The 24151-nt window shown below is 33.3% G+C and overlaps 2 protein-coding genes across 2 annotated transcripts in view; one reads left to right on the forward strand and one right to left on the reverse strand.

The window, feature by feature from the left end:
- LOC144852740 (SRA stem-loop-interacting RNA-binding protein, mitochondrial-like) overlaps window positions 1-24151 on the forward strand; it is a 204474-nt gene that overhangs the window by 148335 nt on the left and 31988 nt on the right. The window lies entirely within an intron of this gene.
- Window positions 1504-24145, reverse strand: LOC144852721 (kinesin-like protein KIF6). The gene is made up of 20 exons (XM_078710677.1): window positions 23993-24145; window positions 21607-21791; window positions 20967-21009; window positions 20202-20306; window positions 19217-19326; window positions 18504-18633; window positions 17585-17703; window positions 16555-16642; window positions 16053-16196; window positions 15543-15629; window positions 14082-14185; window positions 13692-13797; window positions 13412-13556; window positions 11864-12175; window positions 11198-11353; window positions 10708-10831; window positions 10225-10360; window positions 8761-9110; window positions 8098-8204; window positions 1504-2354 (listed from the first exon to the last, which is right to left on the reverse strand). Exons 1-20 carry the CDS (start codon window positions 24050-24052, stop codon window positions 2338-2340), a joined length of 2628 nt encoding a protein of 875 aa, XP_078566803.1. The 5' UTR covers window positions 24053-24145; the 3' UTR covers window positions 1504-2337.

The following is a 24151-nucleotide window of genomic DNA, read 5'->3' on the forward strand; positions in this document are numbered from 1 at the left end:
AGAATACTTGCGCAGAAAAACACACACACAAAAAACTATTATATCACCATAACCTGGGATTACTAAACGGAAGAATATTTTTTGTTACTAGCCGTCAGTGCGTTCTACACTCATATTTGGTTGCTTTATGACTATACTGTATTCCAATTGATTGTTGGTAAATAATAGGCCAATCATCACTACTGAAATATTCAGCTATTAACATTTATATAGCACATACTTCATTTCAAGCCTTCAAGAAAACGAAACAAAACTGGGAACTATACCCGGGAATGAGATTGCGCAGAAGGTGGGAGGCATTCCAATGTGTATAGTTAAATTCATTTAATTATTTTTTTTTTCAGATAAACTATCCATAGAGGGGGAGAGAGAGCATACTATATATAACAAAAACTAGGAACTATACCCCGGGAATGAGATTGCGCAGAAGGGAGGAGGGTGTTCGCACCAATGCACCCCAGCCTCCGCCCCTGTATAATCTATTCGTTTTATGAAGCTATGCATAGTACAGAGTTTCTTCAATAGTCACAAAAGAAAGTGTTATTCTTGTATCGAGCTTATATTATTCAACAATCAACTTTTAGAAAATCGAATAAGTCTTTAAAATATTCTTATTCTCAACACGAACAACTAGACTACCATTTTACCTCCCTTATTTTATTGATTTTTATTGTTTGTTTTAATTTTAGGCTGGTGGCCTGCAAACTTAGGTTGGCCTCCTTCTGCAGTCTCTATTTTTCACTGTAATTGTTTTGCAGAAAAACAATTAAAAACAAACAAACGCATCATCATCATCATAGAATTAAATTATTTAGAACCATAAAGGCCAATTTAGACAGACGAGCGGTACAATAAGCGGAAAACCGCATAGCTTGACCCACGTAGAATCATGTATCTTCCTCCGCGTTGTGTGTAAATGGTAATCATAAGGAATAACATAGGTTCTATATATTTCTATCAGTGTAAATTGGCCTTTAATGTGCGGGTTTTAATTGTCAAGGACAAGCCTGAGTTTACATGTTGGAGTTCTTTGGGAGTCCATTTGAATTATCTTTATAATTGTATTTGAGATCATGTTAAACCAAGGGTCTGAACTGGTTTAAAAGTTCACTAGGCACGATTAAGCTATTAGACTGGTGATTTTGCTAGTTAAAGCTGTGTTGTATTGTCCAGAAGGCTATCCGTGTAAAAAGACGATTTTCTTTATTGTGCGAGAATTAGATCCATGAAAGGTTTGAACTATTAACAGTAATGATGGGTATTTGAGCTTATCTTATGACGTCAATTCTCTTCAATAATGAAAACCGGACCAAGTTCACACTTACGCGAAAGACTTAAAGACAGAACAATATCGAGGGTGCGGAAAAACTTGTTTTAAAGCTGTCACATGTCTACTACGTTAAAATTATAATTATGATAGTGTAGACAGGGCTTAAGAGTGTTACAATATACGGGTTCTATTATAATTAAACGAGTCCAAAATCAGACACGATAAACGATACGTAAATAAACATGATTTTATTCTAAATGTTTACTATATTTACAGATAATAATAAAATATATAATTAGGCCTCGTATAGTAACAATAACAGCAATTAAAATGCATATACAAGCGAATCTATTTTATGAAAATATTAAAACTACAAAATGTTTTCAGTTGTAACTGTATTAAATTCTTTCACGTTTTATAACAAAAGCCAAGGATCTGTACCAATTAGATGTAAAGATTTTGGAAAGCACAGGCGCCTAAGTGTTAAGGCATGTATGAACAGTGAAAGTAACTAAATTGCATGTAGGCCTAATAGTATTGATCATAATGACAAACCACTGGTTTAATTCATCTAGGTTAAGTGTTTACTAAACTGGCCAGACTATCGCAAGAAATCGACTTTCTTCATTTTCTTTTTTTGTAAATACGTTTCGAATATTAGAAGTTCCAATGTAAATCCTCTAAAAGCTGTATAAGTATGGACTTGTTTTAAAGATTAAGTATTGAAATACTGCATTCATTCGCAGTAGTTACCATCAAGTATTATTATTATTTTTTTTTAAACTATAAAGGACGTAAACACGTACGTCACAATGAAACTAATAGAGATTGGCATTATTTTTTATGTGAAAAGTGTGTTGACCTAACGTTAGAAAGGTCAACGAATGTAGGGTACGGTATCATACACGTACTCTACGTTTTATTTTTATGAATGGATTATTGAATTTTTAAAGTTCTATTTAACAGCACGTGATTCGCTATATCCATTGAAACGATCCAGGATCCGTCTAACGCCTCTTTTGTTAGTCCATGATACGCAGAAAGAATCAAACCACAACAGTGATAATCTATTTTGTCTCGTGAGCTGAAAAAAAAATGTATGATGAAATATTAAAATGTAATTTCAATTTGCTCTGACGTCGTTCATCTAATGGAGCTATGATCTAATTAAATGTGTTCAGTTAGTAATATTAATAACAATGCTCAAGGTCTTTGGTTCGGAGAAAAAACACTGGTCTATTTTAGTTATAGCCTAGTATATTTTGTTATTTGTTATCAGCCTATATTTGTTGGGAACAAAACTGATTGCATTATTTATTCATTATTGCATTCATTATTTCATCTAAATAGTAAAATGAACAGATTAAAACTCTACGCGTAATAAAAATTAGTAATAGGCCTAATAATAATAATTAAAAATATGGTAAGTACAATAATTGATAGGCTACGCAAAAACGCGGCGCTCGGATTCTGACCGCGGAGTTGCTAAAGACGACGCACACACTAACGGTTGGGTTTAAATTAATCACAAAATCCACATAATTTTTACAAAACCGAACGTGCAATAGGAATTTCACCCCCTCCCCACCTAACAGTCGATTGGAAGAAAAATGCAGAGCACGTGATACGTAATCAACCAATTCGCAAGAATATACACTTCCATTATAAATTGTCTTGTGACTTGTACAACGAAAACAATGATGATTATTATAATACAAAATAGCTTAAAATAGGATTAAACTCTGACGTCATAATCCATCTATACTGTAGTCTAATTAACTACTTCGCGTCTTGAGAATAATGATGTAATTATTATTTATAATAATGCCATAATTAAAGTGTCTTATGACTTATAGAAATTCTAATGTAATTTTCAACGTATAATAGAAACAAGCTTTTCAGCTTATAGGGTTATCTTCTTGCTCTCATCTGTTTTGTATGTACTTACATATTTGAAAAGAGACAAAAACAAAAAGATTATACGTCAAACACTAGAGTTCTAGAGACGTTAATTTGTTCATTGATTTAACAGTATGTAAATAAGATATTTAATGTAGACTGTAGACAGGAGGTCTGGGGTTAAACCGTCCACGATATTCAATGTAATAGGCCCACATATTGTAAACAGTAAAACACTGTGTAAAAGGATGTATTGTCCCCAAAATCATGAAAAATAAAGATTGATAAAATCAGACTTTGAAATAGGCCGACCATTTTGCAGTTTCAATGAAGTTATTTTACATAAAGAACTACCTGATCTGTCATTTCACGGCTGTATTATTAAGGAGACATTGGGGTCATGTCATTTTTCCCCAAGGGTCCTGGGTTCAAGTCCCGTCACATGTCAGGATTTTTTCTAAGGACAAGATTACAACTCCACTCCCAAAGACTTGTAATAAGACTTTTTTATGTAGAGCATCTTGTGTATAATATGTTTGTCTTGTGAACCTCTGAAGGTCCCTAATGATCAGCAATTGCTGGATGGATCACCCTCATTAAATATGGTAAAACACGTTCATATATTATTAAACGAACAAACATAACACTACGATCAACATAATGAACTATTTATTGATTTCCTAATTTGACGTCATTTGACATGTGACGTCATGCTTTCACTAGCCTTTTGTATTTTGTATTTATCCTATTTACTTTAATCACGGACCAATGTCCTCTATTTGAAAAGCTGATAAAGGGAATTAACTATAACTATAATACAGCAACCTCCTTTCTGTGTTGAGTCATTCAATTTTATTTTCGTATCGATAGATATGTCTGTAGATTTATGTAAATACATCGATCAACATTCAGGAATATCATATTATTTTCGGAAATCATATTATAAATAAAACAAAACAAAAATCATATTTCATAACAAAAGAAAAAAAGATGAAGTTTAATTAGGTCTTTCAAAAATAGGCCTAAATCAAAGAACGCATATTATAAACAATTAAAATAGTAAAATATCCTTGCAAATTACAAATAGTTAGTAGCTGCAAATTGCAAATAAGAATGTATTATTAATATTAGGCCTATATTTATTGACATTAAGAGTATTTTACTTGAACAACTCGGTTAATACACGCGGGGAGTTGTAATTACAACTCCCTCATACAAGTAGACACATTTCGTATTGTAAAAGGACGGCAATAATTTTTAACATTATATTAAAATTGAAATGTATTATTTTATAAGATAGTAGCAAAGAACAAGCATAGGCCTATATCTCTCACATTCAAGCATATATATAGCACATTTCTCCTCTTTTTTTTAAACAAAATGTTATATAACAAAACAATGAATGGATGGTCACTTCGACGAAACTGTAAAATATAACAATAAATATATAATAAATATTGCGAAAATCGAAGCGTGAGTTTATGCCAAATTAACAAAATTGTGTGTTATACGGAATCAGAAAGTGTCTAACCATGCCAACCATAAACAAAGGGTGCTTTGAAATAGGTCAATGTACTTTTGAAATCAATAAACTTTAGAAGTGGGTCGATTTTTATGATTTGGATTTTCTGTATAATAATGTTTTGTACACAATAAATACAACTAAAGAACATACAACATTATCCAAATGTTAAGCATTGAACGTTAGGTTGATAATTGTTTTTACAAATAAAAAAATTGTTATAGTTTCACGTCTGTGACTTATTTTTTGATTTGGCTGACAAACGACAAACGAAAATGGTCATTTTTAAAATGTTCATATTTTGTTACATTGGTAAAATAAAATAAATTGTAACTAACGATGATTTGGATATGCAATTTTGTAATTTAATCATCTTTTCCATATAACAGTTTTCAAACGTCAATGCGGCTCAAATTTTTTTTTTTGTTCAATTAAGAAAACATGTTGATGTCGAATAGGTTTAATGACAATCACCCAATTGTTGAAAAAAATAAATTATTGCATTTAGTATTCACCTAATATTTATATAAAATAGGAGCATCGACCCTCTGTACTTTAACCTACCTATTTTATAGCAAATCATGTGTGTGCTTATTGTGAATACGAAAACAATAAAGAACAAAAGAATAAGTACTGTAATCTGATCTGTGAAATGTTTCCAGGTCATGATAATTATAATGTAACACAATAGATTTGAATGTGAAGCATGCTTGCCATCTACTTATGCGAAACATGCGATTATAAATACGAAAACAATAACAATACATTTATACTAAGCACTATTATCGACGAATCAATACAAATTGCGTTTTCTTGTATAATATATATTTTGTACATCAGCTTCTCAAATAATAACACTGGCATTCATGGTATTTACTTATGCAAAATATGTAAAGAAATATAAATAATAATGACTACAGGAATGAGTACTCAGAGAACCTTATGTGGGCGTATTTCTAAAAAGAACTATGTATTATTACAGTAATATTATTTTGTTTGAAGGTTTGCATGGCGAAATCAAATGTTGATATAAAGTTTGCGGTACACCACGTGTATTAGTTCTGAAAAGAACTGTTGAGTTTCTCGACGTTTCGATCAATATGCTTTGATCGTCCTCACTCCTCAACAGTAATATTATTTATTATATTAAACGAAGGCTCATTCACATTCAAAACGAAGCCGTAGGAAATGAAAAAACTACCATGACGATCAAAATCATGAATAAACAATGAACATGAATAAATCATACGTTGTAAAAAAATGGAATGGAATAATGGAATTATACATTTAGAGTTCCAAAAGTTTTACAACTATTTAATGACATTATTCATGAAGGACCAAATCTTCTCCTTCAGAGTAATACCATTTTGTTCTTAAGCCCATTAGAAGATAACACAACAATAAGAACATTTAGAATTGTATAAATATAATATTTATTAGGCTATACTTCATTATTATTTATTTATTTACTTTAGTTTGGTAGAAGTTTCCGTAAATCAACTATTCCTTCCATAATTAGCTTGTTTAACTCAGAAATGTAGATAAGATCATGGAGGAAATAATAAGATATTCACACTGACCTTTTGTAACCATGTTGTTTTTTCTGGCCTAGGGGTTTTTAATTTTTAATGTTTTTTATATATTGTTGTTACTTTTATTATTATTATGTATGTGGAAGTGAAACCATAATCCATAGCTTTATGGAAGGGTTTGAGGCTCACTCGCTCCATGGTTCTGGTGGTAGAACTTATAGTCTTCGCGGATAAGGACTACAAATCGTAGGTCCAGCATACACATAATGCTCATGTGCACTAAAGAACCTAAACATATTTCAAGACTACTGTAGTAGGGGGATACCCCGGTGTACTAGCTCACACAGCCTGTCTGTCATGGACGGAATGGCGCTATAGTTGGCAGCACCGAAATGACCACCAGTCCACAGCGCATTGAGATGACATGTTTGTGGAATGTGCTATATAAATATATTAACTACTAGTAGTAGCCGAGTGGTAATGTAATCCATAGCATTTGAATTTTGTTGGTGGCCTTCATGGTTCTGGTGTACCATGTAGTCAATTTGGTTTGTGTCAGAGTACAGTACACAGTCAATTATTTATGTTTTTCATCAAGACAAGTTCATAGTTGATAAAACTAAGCCATCAGACAGATAGATGCACTATTAGACTAAACAACGATACCACATACATGACCAATGTGAGTACAGACACTATCACAATATTCAATTCCAACATCAGTAGGTGAGAATGCTTCATCAACAACAGTCATCCTCCAAGCACAGGAACATAACACAAAAGTATGTGCAACATCAAAACAGTTCAAGACATCATGTACCACCAGTACATTGAAATCCCTTCACCATGCCTTCAACAAACACTGCATGTAACCAAAGTAATTGTACCTGGTCATTCTGCTAACACCTTCATCTTTTAATTATTGTGCGGCACAAAAACATCTATAAATGTACAGCTAGCCCTTTCATCTGGCCAGACGCAACACATGGCATCTATCTCTAGTTCTGAAAAACTCTGGATGAAAAAGAACTATTCAGTGGCTGCATGAATATGATCCAACTCTTGCACCAAATCAAACAACAAGAGCTTCAAATTGTACCATGTACATCTTTCTATTTCTAAAAGTAAAGCCTGTTTGCACAATTATTGTATTCTTCAAGCTGTGTTCACTCTATACTATCCATAATCTACACAATCTCGTCAACATTACCAGAATTCAAAATGGCAGCATTTCTCTACATATGGCTTGCTCAATATTATTTTTATTCTCACTTTAAGAGAAAAGCCTATCAATGCTGCACACTGGTCAATTGGTTATTTCCCTCTCCATGACATCATTTATCAGCAATCTAAATGGCATAATCCTGTACCTTTCATTACAATTTACAATAGTATTTTTCAGGTTTTTGTAAAAAAAAAAAATGTCAGCGCGTCCCGAACAAACAGGCAACTGTATCACCGGACGCAGCGGAAATCCAAAGGCACCGGCAATTTTTTGGTTGGCTTTTGAATAAAATTCAAAATGGCACTCGATCAAAAATAACATTTTTTTTAGACTTAGATTAGCTTTAGATCGTTTGTATTATTTTTATAAATCAATAACAACAAGACGTGGAAGCAATATGTTGTTCAGTGGGTGACTTCATTCACAGTAAAAAAAAAATAGATATATTTCATCTTTCCCCTCATGAAATTATTTGCCCTATCACACTCATAAACATTCAGTGTTTGTATACATGCATTCAAATGGCATCATTCCTATTCTTTCTACTTGTTGTGTCACAAGAGAGGCAATTCATCCGCATTCTATGCAAAAGTCTGTTATAGCCTTATAAAAGGATGATAATAGACAATAAAATGTAATTGCTATTTACCTCTTTGTTGTAAAAGATTTTGTCTTGCCTTTATAAATGCCATGATATCTGCATCTGCCCGTTTATCTCCTGTTAGCTGAACCGAACTTGATAACGCAGTGGTTGATCTGAGAATAACAATATATAGTTAATGAATTTAAACAATTAAAATACAACTCCACTTGTTTAAGACCTTGTTTATTTACCTTCTTTTATGTTTGTCTTGAGAACTATGTACAGTATGCTAGAAGTATAGTGAATGGATTCATTTATAGTTACCAATTTGTCTATAAAATATATAACCAAAATTCGTAGAAAGTCAAAATTTATATAAATAAACTATATGTTATTAAGATGCCCTTAAAAGTGTCGGCAAATAATGTCGGCTCTAAAGGTACTGAAACATTTGTGGTTGACGATGTCACACAGTCTACTATTTTCTATTTTGGTCATCTTGGTTAACACTGAAATCATTTTTTAATAGAAGATAGGATAGCCAGATGCCCTTTTCTCTCAAGCTCCTTTAGTTCTATTCTGAGCGCGCTCTCAGTTGGGAGTGCTGGAGAACGGAGTGGAAAAATGGTTCTCTGCATCATCTTCAATTTGTTTTTAGTTATTTTAAGATATTTGACGGACTTTTCCTTAATTCTGTAGATTCTCAAGAAAACATTAAAGATCACTTACTGTGAACTTCGTGAAGCCTGTGTATCAGGTATATTTTCGTGGTAACTCAAATTTTCATTTAAAGAAGCGTCAGGCCTTTGTTGCGATGACCTCCCAATGTGAACATTCCCCTGTGAAGCCAAACCTGTTAGTAAGGCATTACGTTGCTGTCTGTGTGATAATCTTCTAGCGCTCTCAGGCCTAGGCTCCCTAGAATGCCTCTGATGCAAGGAGACTGATGAACCATCTTCTGTTTGGTAATGTGCATTTGTATCAGCTTGGTCTATTGGTTTAAGAGGTGAAACAGGAGGTGTTCTCCAGGCGTTTGACAGTGTCTTTGGTGGACCTGGGTGCTTGTTGTCTTGTTTGGACTATAAATCAGAAAATAAACATTATAAATGTAATACAGAATATATGTAAATATAATATATTATATGTATTCATCTTTTCCATTGATTGTAAACCTCTAATGAAACTTTGTATTTATTCAGTATTTTATTATTCAACTTCTTTTTCCATTAATAGTCAATATAAACAATTAATTTTTATTATTATCATTACTGTAAATAATCGTGACTGTATATATTTTATAATTAATTAATTTTTTTTTTTAAATCACTGTAAATACACGTTACTATGGTTACCATTATAATATCCAGAAATGTACGATTGATTGAATAAAGTTTACATATACAATAATATTATAATAATAATGATTGCAATTAAGATTGAGCTGTACAAGAAAGTACATTCAATCTGTTTCACTAATGTTTTTGATATACTAAGAATAAATTACTGAGAATTAATTGTATGAAGTTTTGTGTTTAATGTATTTTAGTACTTATTGTATTGATGTGTTTTAATGTTTGATGAGTTTTGTGTGGACTATACTTTGAATTATATTTTTGTGAATAGAATGTTTTCAGCTTTTCCTGCTTCTTGTATACCAAAATAAATGAATTAAATAGGAATAATTACTAAGAATAATCTAATAAGAATAATCTAATAAGTATAATAAGAATAATTTAACAGGCCATTCAGAGTATTTTATTCTTTTATGGATGCTTTTTAAAGTCCTGAATATTTCTTTATCTTTTAAAAATGTACAATTAAATTGATGCTCCACTGCACGCATTTATGCTTATAAATAAAACATCACTTTCATTCTACCATAACATATTATGTTAGTATGTGGACTATTTGTGTTATATTATAATACTGCATTCTAATTCTTTATGAATGTGCATTGACATATAAAATATCAAAACATATCTTCTACTTATTCATATTTGTATCAAGGACAAATAAAATAATAGTAATTTTATAAATTTCTGTTGTGCATTCCATGTTTCCATATTTTTCTATCAGTTGTAATTTTTTAAGCATGTGCTGTAAGTCCGCCGTAGATGTTTTGTAACCTCTCATAGTTACATACATTAATAGTTCTTTAAAATAATGATTTCTCTATTATTTGTAAAATTTTACCTGAATTGCTATTGTTTGCTCCGCCCACCAAATCTCAAAATCTTTTTGTAACTGAAGCCGTGACTTTTCCAAAAGATGTTGTAGATGTTCTATCTCAGTTTTTAGTATTTTCAGTTGATTAAAAGCATCTTTATAACTGAAAAAAATGAAGTGTATTATTGTGAAAGGATAACATACAGGAAAATACATTAGTTTATTTTTTATTATTTACTACACACAAAACATGAGATCTTTGGTGTGCTTGTGTAGTTGTAGTGAGTATATAACTCGGCCTTGAATATACAGCATCATAAAAGCTAGAAAATTTAAAACAAGTTAGGTCAGCTGTGTCAGTCATGCGTCGCTCATCATTCAACACAATGAATTAACATAACCTAGTTAGGTCGTAGGTCGTTGCAAAGCGTAATCTCCCTATTATATAATTACTGTACATCCCTATCTGAATTGGTTTAAATAAATAAAGTACATGTGAATAGAACCAACCTCTGTTTTTCCTTTTCCATTTCTCTTCTCAAATTCTGCTCAATTTCATCAGGCTCGTTTTCATTCGTGGCTGAACGCACTGCTTGTTGCATTCTATAATGTTCTATATGACCTTTCAACTTATCTAAAAATAAAAATTGGGACAATATAACATATTACTCAAAGAACAAGGTTGGTTTAAATGGAAAATTAGAGAATCAATTGGCATTAAAGGAAACAGGAAAAATTAATGAACAGAGATGAATGTGCGCACCAACTGCCACACATTTATGATCAACGACTGGCTTCTCAAACTATTTAGCAAAACCATGCAGTGGCTGTAAAGAAGTCCAACTGTCATCTTAGCAACATAACAAATGATGAAATCTAATTAGCTAGAAGAAACATTCTTGACGTGTGTTATTATTGGTTTTTAACAGTAACAGTTACTATATACAGTACTAAACTTTGAAACCAGATGAAATTGTTTCCACAAAACGATTGTACTTACTAATTTGCTGTCTAGCAGAATTCACTTGCTGGCCCAGTGCTTTGGCTTCATTGTATTTTATTTTCAACACTTGTTTTTGTTTTTCAATTGCAGAATTATTTCTGTAATCTCTTTTAAATATATCAAATGCTTCTTGCCGACCAATTGACATTTCACCTAGAATGAGTAAAATTGTAAAATATACGATTTATGAACTCAATATACGATTTATGAACTCAATATACAAGTGTGTGGACACACTCATCCAAAATACTGTTTGTTATTCCTATATAATCAATACATTTGGAATGAAAATGTACAGAGTTTTTGAAAATGAATACAATTCTATACAACATAAAAAAAATCATATTACCAGTAATTTAATAAAAATATTTATTACGATGAGTAGAAAATTTAGAGGCCCTCTTCATTTGGTCATAGGCACGCTAAAAAGACTGGACCTCTCAGCTAGCCAATATCAAGATGGTCAATTTGAATCATACAAAGGTTTTTTTTAATCAAGGATTTGCAAATACATACAGTAGTTATACAGTAAGTAAAAAAAATTAAAAGCAGATGACTTCCAGAAGCGTAAACATTTTCAAGATGCAAAAATGTCTGCATAAACTGTATATTTTAAAATTGTAAAATTTCTATCCAAATTGATAGAATATTCATTTGCGTTACCTAGAATTCTTTTATTATTTTCCATATGTAAAGATGATGATGTCGATGAAGAATTTCCATTTTCAGTTCTTTTTGTTGAACTGTCTGCTGTTGATTGTCGGCTAGAGGTTAGATCTATTGATTGAGTTCTTGAACTTTCCTCTTGTGAAAAATTTGAACTATGACCTCTGGAATTTTCTGAAACATAGTGTTTTTTGTTTCTCGATTGCGAGTGTTCTAAACCATTTCTACTTTCTCGGTCATTATAAGTAGACTGATTTAAAGCATCTTGAGTTTTCTTCTTTTCTTTTTTAAGCATATTTACTAAAATATCTGACAAAATGAATAATGGAAAATAAGGCATACACTTGAAGACTCACCATACACTTACAGACCAGCATCACTTCCATACAGTGGCAGTGGCATGCTTTTTGGAGAACAAGCAGTGGCATACTTCTTGGAGAACTAGCACCGCCATACACTAGCACCACCATCACCACCATCACCACCATACACTAGCACCCCTGTATACTTGGAGAACCAGCAATGGTATACACCCAGAGAACCAACATTCAGACACTGCCAAACCTGGAGAACCAGTAGTGGCATACTTCTTAGGGAACTAGCACCACCATCACCACCATACACTAGCACCCCTGTATACTTGGAGAACCAGCAATGGTATACACCCACAGAACCAACATTCAGACACTGCTAAACCTGGAGAACCAGCAGTGGCATACTTCTTAGAGAACTAGCACCGCCATACACTAGCACCCTGTACACTTAGAGAACCAGCAATGGTATACACCCAGAGAACCAACATTCAGACACTGCCAAACCTGGAGAACCAGTAGTGGCATACTTCTTAGGGAACTAGCACCACCATCACCACCATCACCACCATACACTAGCACCCCTGTATACTTGGAGAACCAGCAATGATATACACCCAGAGAACCAACATTCAGACACTGCTAAACCTGGAGAACCAGCAGTTGCATACTTCTTAGAGAACTAGCACCGCCATACACTAGCACCCCTGTACACTTGGAGAATCAGCAATAGTATACCCTTGGAGCACTAGCACTACCATACACTTGAAAAACCGGCACCACCATATATGTGGAGAACCAGCAGTGGCATACTTCTTAGAGAACTAGCACCACCATACACTAGCACCCCTGTACACTTGGAGAATCAGCAATGGTATACCCTTGGAGCACTAGCACTACCATACACTTGAAAAACCGGCACCACCATATATGTGGAGAAACAGCAGTGGCATACACCCAGAGAACCAACATTCAAACACTGCCATACACCTGGAGAACTAGCACCACCATATACCTGGAGAACCAGCACCACTGCCATACACTTTGAGAACAAGAAGTGGCATACTTCTTGGAGAACTAGCACCACCATACACTCAGAGAACCAACTTCACCAAACAAGAAGAACATTCAAGAAGAACATTTCAAACACCATCATACACACCTTCCATTCTATTGAACACATTTTTTTAAACTGTGAAATTACTTGATTTATAATAATAAACATAAAGGATACTGATTTCGTTATCTCTTTGGCGAATGATGTCAGATAACTTTTTCAGTTCACCATCGTCTACTGGATGTTGCATCTCAGGTAATGTTTCTACACTTGTTGGTCGTTCTGCAGGTTCTGCATTTTGGAAGCCCTTTTTCATTAATTGCTAGATGTCAATTGAATAAATGTAAATACATGATTTAAAAAATCTAACTACAAAAATATGTATATGTTTCTTTAAATTTCTGTTTTTATGTACATGATGATCAATCAATCAATCAATACAAAAAGATTCTCTCACCCTAAATATTGTGAAACAGTGATTTATTTTTCTCATATCTGGTGGAACCTTGAGTTGGCTATCTGGATCAGGATTGTTTAAGTAATTCTCAACTAACTTATCCAATCTGTAACAAATGTAAAAGAAGAAATATCTCATTCACTTTTATCAAACTAGTTTGACAAAAAAAGTGTGATGTGCCCAAATATGGTAGTGATATGCTTAAATATGGCAGTAATATGACATCATCATGTCCATATATGGGCATATCACATTTTTTTGTCACATAAAGTTTGATGGTGTAGACAGGGGCATTATATCAGGAATTAAGATTGGCACATTATCTGTGAATAACTAAATTTTAATTTCGAGAACACAGAGGTATATAAAACATATGAAAAAAAAGTTTACTCTGTGATTTCTTCATCTGTAAGAGGATCTGTACTTTGACTTTCATTAGACAAGGAAAGTTGACCTTTCACCTCTTGCAACTCAGATTTTAAGCGAGCAATCATCTAAAAAGTAAAAGACATTTTGACAGATTCAGTGAGTATGATACTAATTGCACTAAATATCTTTGCTTAATTGGAATAGTTACATACACTATCACAGAATTCAGTATTTATTTATTTATGCTAAGTTTGTGCATTATTGTTGCTTATATATTTTGGCAAACTGCCATTAAAGCGAATTCAATCACTGTCCATTTTAAAGGTGACAATCCTGTTCACAAATATATATACCAACATCAACCAAGTCTAATTACCTTTTCACATCTGCATAAATTTTAACCAGGTCAATTCATTATAAGTTTTCATACACGCATACGCGAACCGTGAGAAATCTTGAGAGAAAGCATAGTTGTGCGATCTTTGATTACTATGGTATGATTGGTCAGATTAATATTAGAGGACAATAAATGCGTGTGCAGTAACAACTTGGGACATCTCATAACAAAAACAGGTCTCTCATCAGGAGAATTTCCAAAAAATGTTCTTCACACTATGCAAACCTTGTCATTAGTTTTACAGGTGTGAAAAGGGTATTAAACAAGTATTTTGGAGTGGAGCGGAGAGAAAAACACCTAAACTCAGCACTTTGGGATCAGAAGCTAATCATCCCAACTACATTGTGCTGAATCATGTATAGTAGTGAAACAACTTCAAACGCAATGTATTTGATATATTTGCAACCATGCCTGCAACACTGTATATGCCATTATTTGGCAGTGGTTTAATTTTCGCAAATTTTGCGATTGAGAACCTTACCGCAAAATGTTCAACTAGCAAAAATAAAATCATTACGTAGAAAAACAACCTTCAATTGAAAGGGGAAAACCTGGAAGCAAATTTACACATGCTTTATAAACATATAGTCTTCAGTCAGTACCGCCACGATCGCCGATACTTCCTTAGTGTCAAAAAATAAAATAGATATAGAAACATTAATTTACTAATAAAGTATAGTCCTACTGCTGTAAATGCGGGTGGCACGAAGCCTACATAGACCTTGTTCTCCTTAGGCCTAGTTAGTGTACATGTTCAAACTACTGTATACAGCGCCTCGAATAGGCTTAGACTTGCCAAGAAAACAGCCATCTATTTGACCTTTGTAATACAAAAAGATTGTAATTTAAGGTACCTTATGCTTAGGCTAGAATTCAAACTAAAATGGCATCCGCGAAAATATCAATACACGAAAACGTCAAGTGAGTGGTAAATGGCGAAAAAATTCTGTACAGAAAAATAATGGCATATACAGTAGTAATTTTATAGAGGCCGCGGTTCTGTGAGAAAAGGGCTCAGTAAGTTTAATAAGCAAGCAGTTTTTTTATGTATGCAACACTTCAACATAATACAAAATATTTCTTACAAGTTTTGGGTCTAATTCTTCATTAAGGAAAGCATCATTTTTAATCATTGCAACTCGTTGAGCAAATCGACAAGTTGAAATAGATTCCTAAAAAACAATAAGCAAGATAACAAAAAGAAATACTTGAAACATAGAATTAAAAACTAATGAGTTGTCATCTATTTGACACTTAGTAGTAAATATGGATTTTTGTTAAGTCATGGTAAAATGAACGTTAACTATATAATTCATCTTCAGTTATTGAAATTTGGTTGGCCTATATGGCAGCGACTAACAGTGCCTACAAAAGTTCTTGGTAGATACAGATCTTAAACCATATCTATCATATGCTAGTGGGATTCCTTTAACATTACACCATACCACAGGCATTTTTGTAATGTTGAATTATTTTTATCTTCCAGAAAAAATGATCATTTTTACAAAGCATATAATTGTTCATAATAATTTGTGTCCTTAATAATTTCAGAAAGAAATTAAAGAGTTGTAAAAAAAATATTATCTTTAACTTACATCAATGTTCTTCTTCTCAACTGAGCAAGTAGCTATCATCGTTGTCATGCAGTTTCCTCCAAGACTATCCCGTAGCACCGATGTCATCATTGAATTACGATAAGGAATATGCTGCCTAGACTTCTCAGACAGTGCTACAATCACCTGTAAAAAATATCAACAATTATAACTGAAGTAAGCAAAATAGAGATGGGCAAGTTATTTAGCAGGACTCTCACCACTAGAGAGATTAAAAAATTGTATCTTTTATGTTGAAATAAATTAAAAAAGACAAATGTAATGTAATAATAATAATATGAAATGTGTGGAACACAAAATGTAGGGAAAATTAGGAAGCCCAGATGCATAAATGTGACCAACCAATGTGCGACTATACTCAAATGAGGTTCTGCACAGTATAGGAAGATGATAATACATAAAGTTGTCCTTTAAATAGAAGGTAAGGTCCCTTAAGGTCAATTACCAAGTAAGTATCTAAGTAATTCACTCATTTGATGCATACCTGTTCTAGGTAGTGTAGAGATAAATTAATATATTTTGCTTCAGTCAGTAGTGTCCCTCCAACTCCTGTTTTACCAATTCTCTCAGACCTAAAATAACAAATGCAATCAAATATAAATAATAATTCATAATAATTATGTTTAATAATGTTTAGTTTTATAATATTGTATTAATAATCTATTGTACAGTTTATACTATTCTTCTGGAGTGAATTATACTGAAGTGATGTGAAGTGAATGATACTGGTTTATAGCAAGGCAATCTAACAACAGGGCGCTGAGCTTGGCCAGATCAAAGGGTAACCTCTAGTTTGGGAAACGATCAGTCACCGCCCCTTAAACGCTTGACTGATTTTTGGTAGGCCAATTGGCTTTCTCAAATGTTTAGTAGCCGACACATGCGGGTACCAAAACGGTACCATCCATCCATTCAATATAAATTGATCAATGTGTATATTAAGGTATGTATATAAATCCAAAGGCAAATTACTGAAAAAAATGACAATGCTGTGGGTATCAGTGGCTGGATCTCAATGGAGATACAAAAAAAAAAGCGAAAAGCTAAATCAAAACGATAAAGTAAACAGCCAGAAAAGTTAGCAGAGCTTTCGGGCAACACTAGCCCTTCATCAGTGCAAGTGAAGGTATGTATATAGGTATATATTTTTGGGGGAAACATTTAATAAAGTGAGTATAAAAAAAACGCAGATCAAATTCTGTTATGATAGCCTATCCTGGAAAGCTACCTCAGCATCCTGTTTATAGGACAGGTTTTGCTGCTGCTTACATTTACCCATAGTGCTGTTGTTAAGTTACCCATAGTGCTGTTGTTAAATTACCCATAGTGCTGTTGTTAAGTTACCCATAGTGCTGTTGTTAAATTACCCATAGTGCTGTTGTTAAGTTACCCATAGTGCTGTTGTTAAATTACCCATAGTGCTGTTGTTAAGTTACCCATAGTGCTGTTGTTAAATTACCCATAGTGATGTTGTTACAATGATTGTGTTATCTTTTGCAATTTTGTATACAAACCCTGCAAGATCAACTAGATGCACTTTAGCCTTCCTGATGGTAGCTGAGCCGGTCTCTCTCGCTGACACATGGATTGTGAAGATGCAATGAGAACGTGTTGAGGCTTGGTTCATTGGAGTCTGCATAATTCAAATAAAAAATAAGTCCACGCTTACTGAGATAAGATTTTCCCATTGATGGACAAGAGACAAATTTACAAAAACTTTTGCATAAATACTGTATGTCTCAGTGTCTCGCCTGCTTGAACATGACTACTACAGACTATTTACTTTATATACAGTAGTACCATCAAACTAATTGCAGCTCCATGGTTCTGGTGGACTATAAACCGTAGTGTAGTGTCTGGCTCATGTGCACTTTAAAAAACTTAGTACATCTTTCGTTTTCACACACTTACCATAACTCATCAAAAGTACCCCTTGATTGTCAGCATATGCTGTTAAGGGTCACCCTCTATTTATTAAATAAGGTGAAATAAAAAACATAATTGCATATCTATTTTTTACTAGATGTTGATGCATTAGATTGTTTAAATTAACACCCTCTATGTTTGGATGTAATTTAAAGGAGTATAGAGCCTCTATGGTTTGGGTACGATATTATAAAGTCTGTCGACATTGAATTTTTCCAAGTTACTATAACTATTTAAATTTGTACAGGGTAAACTAAAATACAATCCATACAATAGTACAACAACAATTCATGATGTTCTTGTTTTTTTTAAATTTCATGTGATGACTTACTTTGACCTTGAAACAAAAAGTTTAGTATTTAAAATTGTATTGTGTTAATGACTTGTAAATAGAAAGAATAGCAAGAATGTGTGAACAACTGTCTTTCATCTTAGACAGAAACTGGTTCAAAGATAAATGATTTGATTACTGTTAAACTTTTAAAATAGAAACAAATAAAAGCAAACCTCAGCAATCATCCTGTTAGTGTCACCAAGAAACAACAGGTTCAACGCTTCTTCTTCATTATTTGCTGGATGTATTGACAGGTTTCTTAAATGAATGTTTTTATCTCCATCTTCCATCAAAGACACCTTACTAAAAAAAAAACAAATGTAGTACAGTCAAGTCTAAAAAAACTCACTAGACTAGACATTTTGGGAGAGTGCGAAGTTTTGGAAGAGCCCAGGGTGTTTGTAAGGAAAAGGAGTTGGCTAGCCAAGTGGTTTACTTGACTATCCGGTTCCATTTCCAATAAGAACAACTCTTAGTCCACTCAGCTGTAAATGAGTACCTAGCTGAAAAATACCAGGGAAGATAAGGTGACGTAGAAAGGAACAACCCTAAACTGTACCAAACAGCTCGTTCCCTCTATGCATCAAACTGCATGTATTCAATGCATGGCGATGCCAAGATCATGCTTAAAAGATCATTTCTGGGGTCAATCATGTACAGGTTTAAGAACATGTGGTCTAGTATACTTAACAATGCGTGACATAGTAGACACGCAAGGTTACTATTTGTAAACATATGCATAAATGCAGGTCAAAATGCAAACAATTTTATTTAGGCACCATACAAAAATGCAGTTAAATTTCAAAATATAAAAATGGTTACATTTTTGTGCCGAGAGATAGGAAAAAAGTTTAAACTTGTTTAATAATACCATGATACAACTTACGGAAGGTCCTCAAGTTTTGTAGCTTCATGTTTAGGATCAAGAAGATCATATCCATTTTCATTGTATATCTCCAAGTATGAGATGTGGGTGGTGAAAGCATATTCAGGACTCTAAACAAAATTTAATATTTAATATAATAAGACATCATTGATTTGCTGATTATTTAGTATGTGCTGTGTGTTATTTGTATCCATCTTCACAATAAGGTGTTTATAATATTTGTACATTCAAGTTTTGGAAAATTAAAAAAAATTTGTAGGAGAGTATACACTGTCTATACTTGGTATTCTCCTTTCAATTGGTGACTGTTTTTAGTCGCGTGCGACTCTACAGCTCACTATGACGGTCGGTCGGTAAACACTAACTCAAATTTGAGAACGTGACTGCAGCCATGTAATGGCCTTGTTTTAGGTAATTGTCGATATTTTATTGAGTAGAAAAATTCGCTGTAAGGTTCCCAATTGCAAAAAAATTAAACCACTGCAAAAATTTCCATACACTTTGTGTACATACTTTGTTTTGTTTTTTAAATTATTATTTGCTACATTGCTATACAGTAGTAATACTGTTTAATTAATAGCATCATTCAAATTACAATCAGCACAGAGCGGAATAAAAAATTAAAATTATTTATGATACAGCATCTCATCTGATCAAGGCAATCTAACAACAGGATTCTGAGCTGCTTTGATCTTAGGATTGGCTGCGACACATTCATACTAGGTATGGTTACATTACTAAGTACTGTACATTATTCTCCGGTTTCTGTTTAGGGGTATGGAACTGATCATGTCACAACCAAAACTTTTGATCTAATAGAGCTTAGCATCCTGTTGTTAGATTTGCTTTGATCTAATACAGTACTATGATACAAAATGAACCGTACAATTTTAAAGATCTTAATAAAATACAGTATACTTTTATTTAATCCTAAAAAGGTTCAACACTTGTATGATGATATGATCATTAAATCCATGAAACTCACATTTTGGTACTCTTGAAACAGGTAGGAAAGAGACCGTGGAATAATACCCCTGTCGGCATACTTTTCAGCTCCTCCAGTTATTGTGAATGTCTTACCACTCCCTGTCTGTAATAAACATATATGCTATTAGTATTAAAGAGCCAGAAAATAAGGGTGCACTTGGCTCCTTAAATCAAAAGCTAGAAAACTGATATTTCTTTTTGTTTTTTTTTCATATGCATCCAACAGCGAGTAACTCACCAATTACAGAATGGATAAACTATTTTATAATTGATCGTGCCTATATATAATAATAAACGAAGTCTAATTTGAGGCTTAGGGAGTGGAGTTGAAAGAATCGTGAGTTAAAACCCTGGCACGTCTAGACCAGAATTGAACCCTGAACCTTGGGATTGGAAGGCAAGCATAGTGTTAACCACAAATCTCAGCTCCACTACTTAATTTGAATTGACTAGATAGCCCAACGTCCTGAGTTTAAGAGTTAAGAATAAAATTGAGTGGTAATTATACCAATATTTTGAAATATGTAAATTTCCATTTATTATGCTATAAAAAAAAAAATTGTGCCTTAAAGGTACATGATTGCGGTTTTTTTGTATGTTTTATCTGTGTTTGTTTTCTTTATATGGTATTGAAATAAAAAAAATCTTTATATCTGAGAATAGTCAAAAATATTTTTTCACAAGCATTGTCTTCATCAATCTTTATTAGTTTTAATACTTGAGTTATACTTTTGATTTGTACAGTATTGAAAATGACACTAACCTGACCATAGGCAAATATAGTCCCATTATAGCCTTGAAGTGCACTGTAATTTGTAAAATAAAAATACTACTTGTTTATTAATTCTGATCTCAATAATTGATTACCTACAGTAATGTACAAATCAGCTTAGAATGTTCTAATAATGTAGATTTAGAAATTAAAATGCAAATGAAGAATCTAAAAAGTCTTAAAATCTCATTATTAAAACAGTATAGCAAACAGCTTTAATTTAAGTATTTAAAAGTACAGTATTTATTGCATAGACCTCAAGAGGTCTGTCTGCATTACAGGTTTATAATTCACTGTGGTGTCAGTCAGCTGGCTGCAACATACAGTATCTGTAGAACCACCCTTTTATTACAATAAACTACTGCTGGCGCCGCTGTATAAAACTTCTATACCATATGATCCTAAGTGACCCATTCCAGCTGCCAGCATTGTAGGTATTAATGGGTTCTTGCATGCATTTTATAAGTTAGACTGGATAGCGACTACACACCCTCCCTACTTTGTCTGGATGCATTATAACCAGGACTATTATACAGCAACCGATATAAGTTGTGTTTAGTGACAGGAATCAGTGTTTCAACTTGGTATTGCTATACTAAATTAAAAGAACTGACTGAAAACAGTATCTTACTTGTCTAATACACCTTTGGCAACCTGACTGAAGATTTCCTCTTGCTTGGCATGTTTATCAAATAAAGCCTCAAACGCAAATTTGTACTCTTGTTTTTTGTTGTTAATGAACCCTGCCGCAAGTTCTCGTGGAACAACAAAGCTAAGTTGACTGTAGCTGTCTTCATCATCTTCAATATCATACAACTGTAATAAATCAAACATTAGTTGAAGTGAAATGGCAGTTACTTAAAACGTATCACGTTAATGTATACTGTATGACTCTATGGAGTAAATTCAATAAAGGTACTCATTTCCTGGTGAAATTTGTTTCACCATTTGTTTTGTATGTTTTTTATGGATGTACAATGCGAAATAAGGGAAATGAATGAATTAATGAATGAATTCAGATCATAAAGTAGAAACTCCCTCCTCTGAGACAACCCTATTCAGGGCTTATCACTGCTACAAGTCATAGAATTAGTGGCTGAGGCAACTGGTCTAGTATCTTGAGTAAGGGCCACAATCTTTCTCCACTATGCAGATTTTAGGATACAGTATTACCTTAGAGTTTATGATCGAGTATGTTTTGAAACTTCTTGCAGATAGTTGCTGATGTGCGCGAAGCAGTAGCTTTTTGAAGTTAAATTTAAAGAACTGTTGGTAATTGTCAATATTTAGAATAACTGAATTAAACCTCCCTCTCTCCAGGTGCAAGTACAATTATGATAAAGGTATCAGAGACAACTATAATAGACCAACCCATTGTTAACATGGATCATCGACATTCTGTATGACACTGTTGCATAATATTTTTTAATGTCACCTACAAATTACATATAGGTCTGTTCACAATATTGTATTTCTGGAGCTTTATTATCAAACAACTTGGATATGATTTTGGCATACATTGACAATAAAAGCATCAGAAGTGTATTTTAAAATCATAGAAAAATATAGATGATAAAATCATACTACAACACACAGTACAGTACCTACACAAGTGTGTAGGGTGTTTTTAAGACAGCTGGACATATTACAATTAGTAATGAAACCATGTACCTGTATTGGCAATCAAAAATATGCAAAAGACAGTGTTGAATTTTGACAAATGTAGTCACAAACAGACAGATAATAGAATGAAGATCTATATGAACATTAGGAGGGAGTGAAATTAGGTGTCTCATAATAGTGTCTCATGATAATGATTCGGGTGGTAGCTGTCCTAGGGAGTAATTGTCCGGGTGGTAGTTGTCCGGGTAGTAATTATCCAGGGAGTAGTTGTCCAGATACGAAAATGCCCCATTAGACTAAATATGAATGCATGCCTGAAGATTTTGAGACCAAAATTGACTTGCTGCGACCAGTGGTTGCCGAGAAAAGTACCTATTGGTGTTTTTTTCATATAACCTTTGACCCTGACCGTTGTTTTTCATTTTTTCAAAATGTGTAACAAACTAACAAAATGTATATTTCGAACAATTTAAGACCAAATTTAAGTGTTTACTTTATTTATTAGACTGAACATAAATGTATACTTTCAATTCAATTAAATACCAAAAATACCTCGCTGTCACCAGTGGTTGTCGAGATTTAAGGACCTTTTGATCTTTCGCCACATTTTCAAAATGTGTAACCAAGCCAAAAATGATTGTCTGAGGACCCTAAACTAAATTCAAATTCTTTGGACCTCAAAGTGCATATGAAAGTTGATCTACAGTAGGCCTAGCTATACTACTACTAGAGTAATACTTTTGTGACGTTCTTAACACTCTTAAAATCTATGATTTCTGTAAATATAGAGATTATAATAGTGAACTATAATATCTGTAATTTGTAAATGATTAAATAAAGATTCGATAGTGGTGCGTAGGCCTATATGGTATTACTATTTATTATTAAATTTATCATCAATTTTAAATTACAAACCCCACACATTTAACTCATTTGTATCACTTTATTAGGGCCTACATTCATTTGTTTGCCATCAATTATTATAACAGTTGTTGAAAAAATAATAAAATGAAACATAAAACTTGAATTGTCTAGGGAGGCCTAGGCCCTACACAGTAGGCCTAATTAAATTAAATTATCTGAAAAGGATGTACATCATCTGCATCATCATGCCTCAGTCAGTTTATAAAATTATCTGGCGTATGTACCTAGGCCTAGGCCTAGTATGCGTATCCTCTCTCTAGGCCCTAGAGACTATTATTAGTAGGCGCGGCCTGTATAGAAATTCTCCGGGCCTCGGGGCGTTCTCCGGGCATTCCATCTTATGTCAAGACTCCACACTAAACGGCCTGAGTAGGGTAGGCCTCCTAAAAGCAGGGCCCATATAGGCCTAGGCCTAGGCTAGGTTCGTTAAAAATGCGTCTGTAGCAACGGAAATGTTTCATCAAACTTACCCCTATTTTGCCTTTTGTAGGCTTTATTCTGCAAAATATTCGTATGCCTTGTTTCACCATAATTAATACTTCTGACCAATTAAAATAGCATCGACTAAATTTAGAGTTAATTAGGGACTTCTAGGCCTAGCCTAGCTTAAAACAAAAATAAACAATGGA

This window comes from Antedon bifida, chromosome 9, assembly GCF_963402885.1.
Source record: "Antedon bifida chromosome 9, ecAntBifi1.1, whole genome shotgun sequence".
NCBI lineage: Eukaryota > Metazoa > Echinodermata > Crinoidea > Comatulida > Antedonidae > Antedon > Antedon bifida.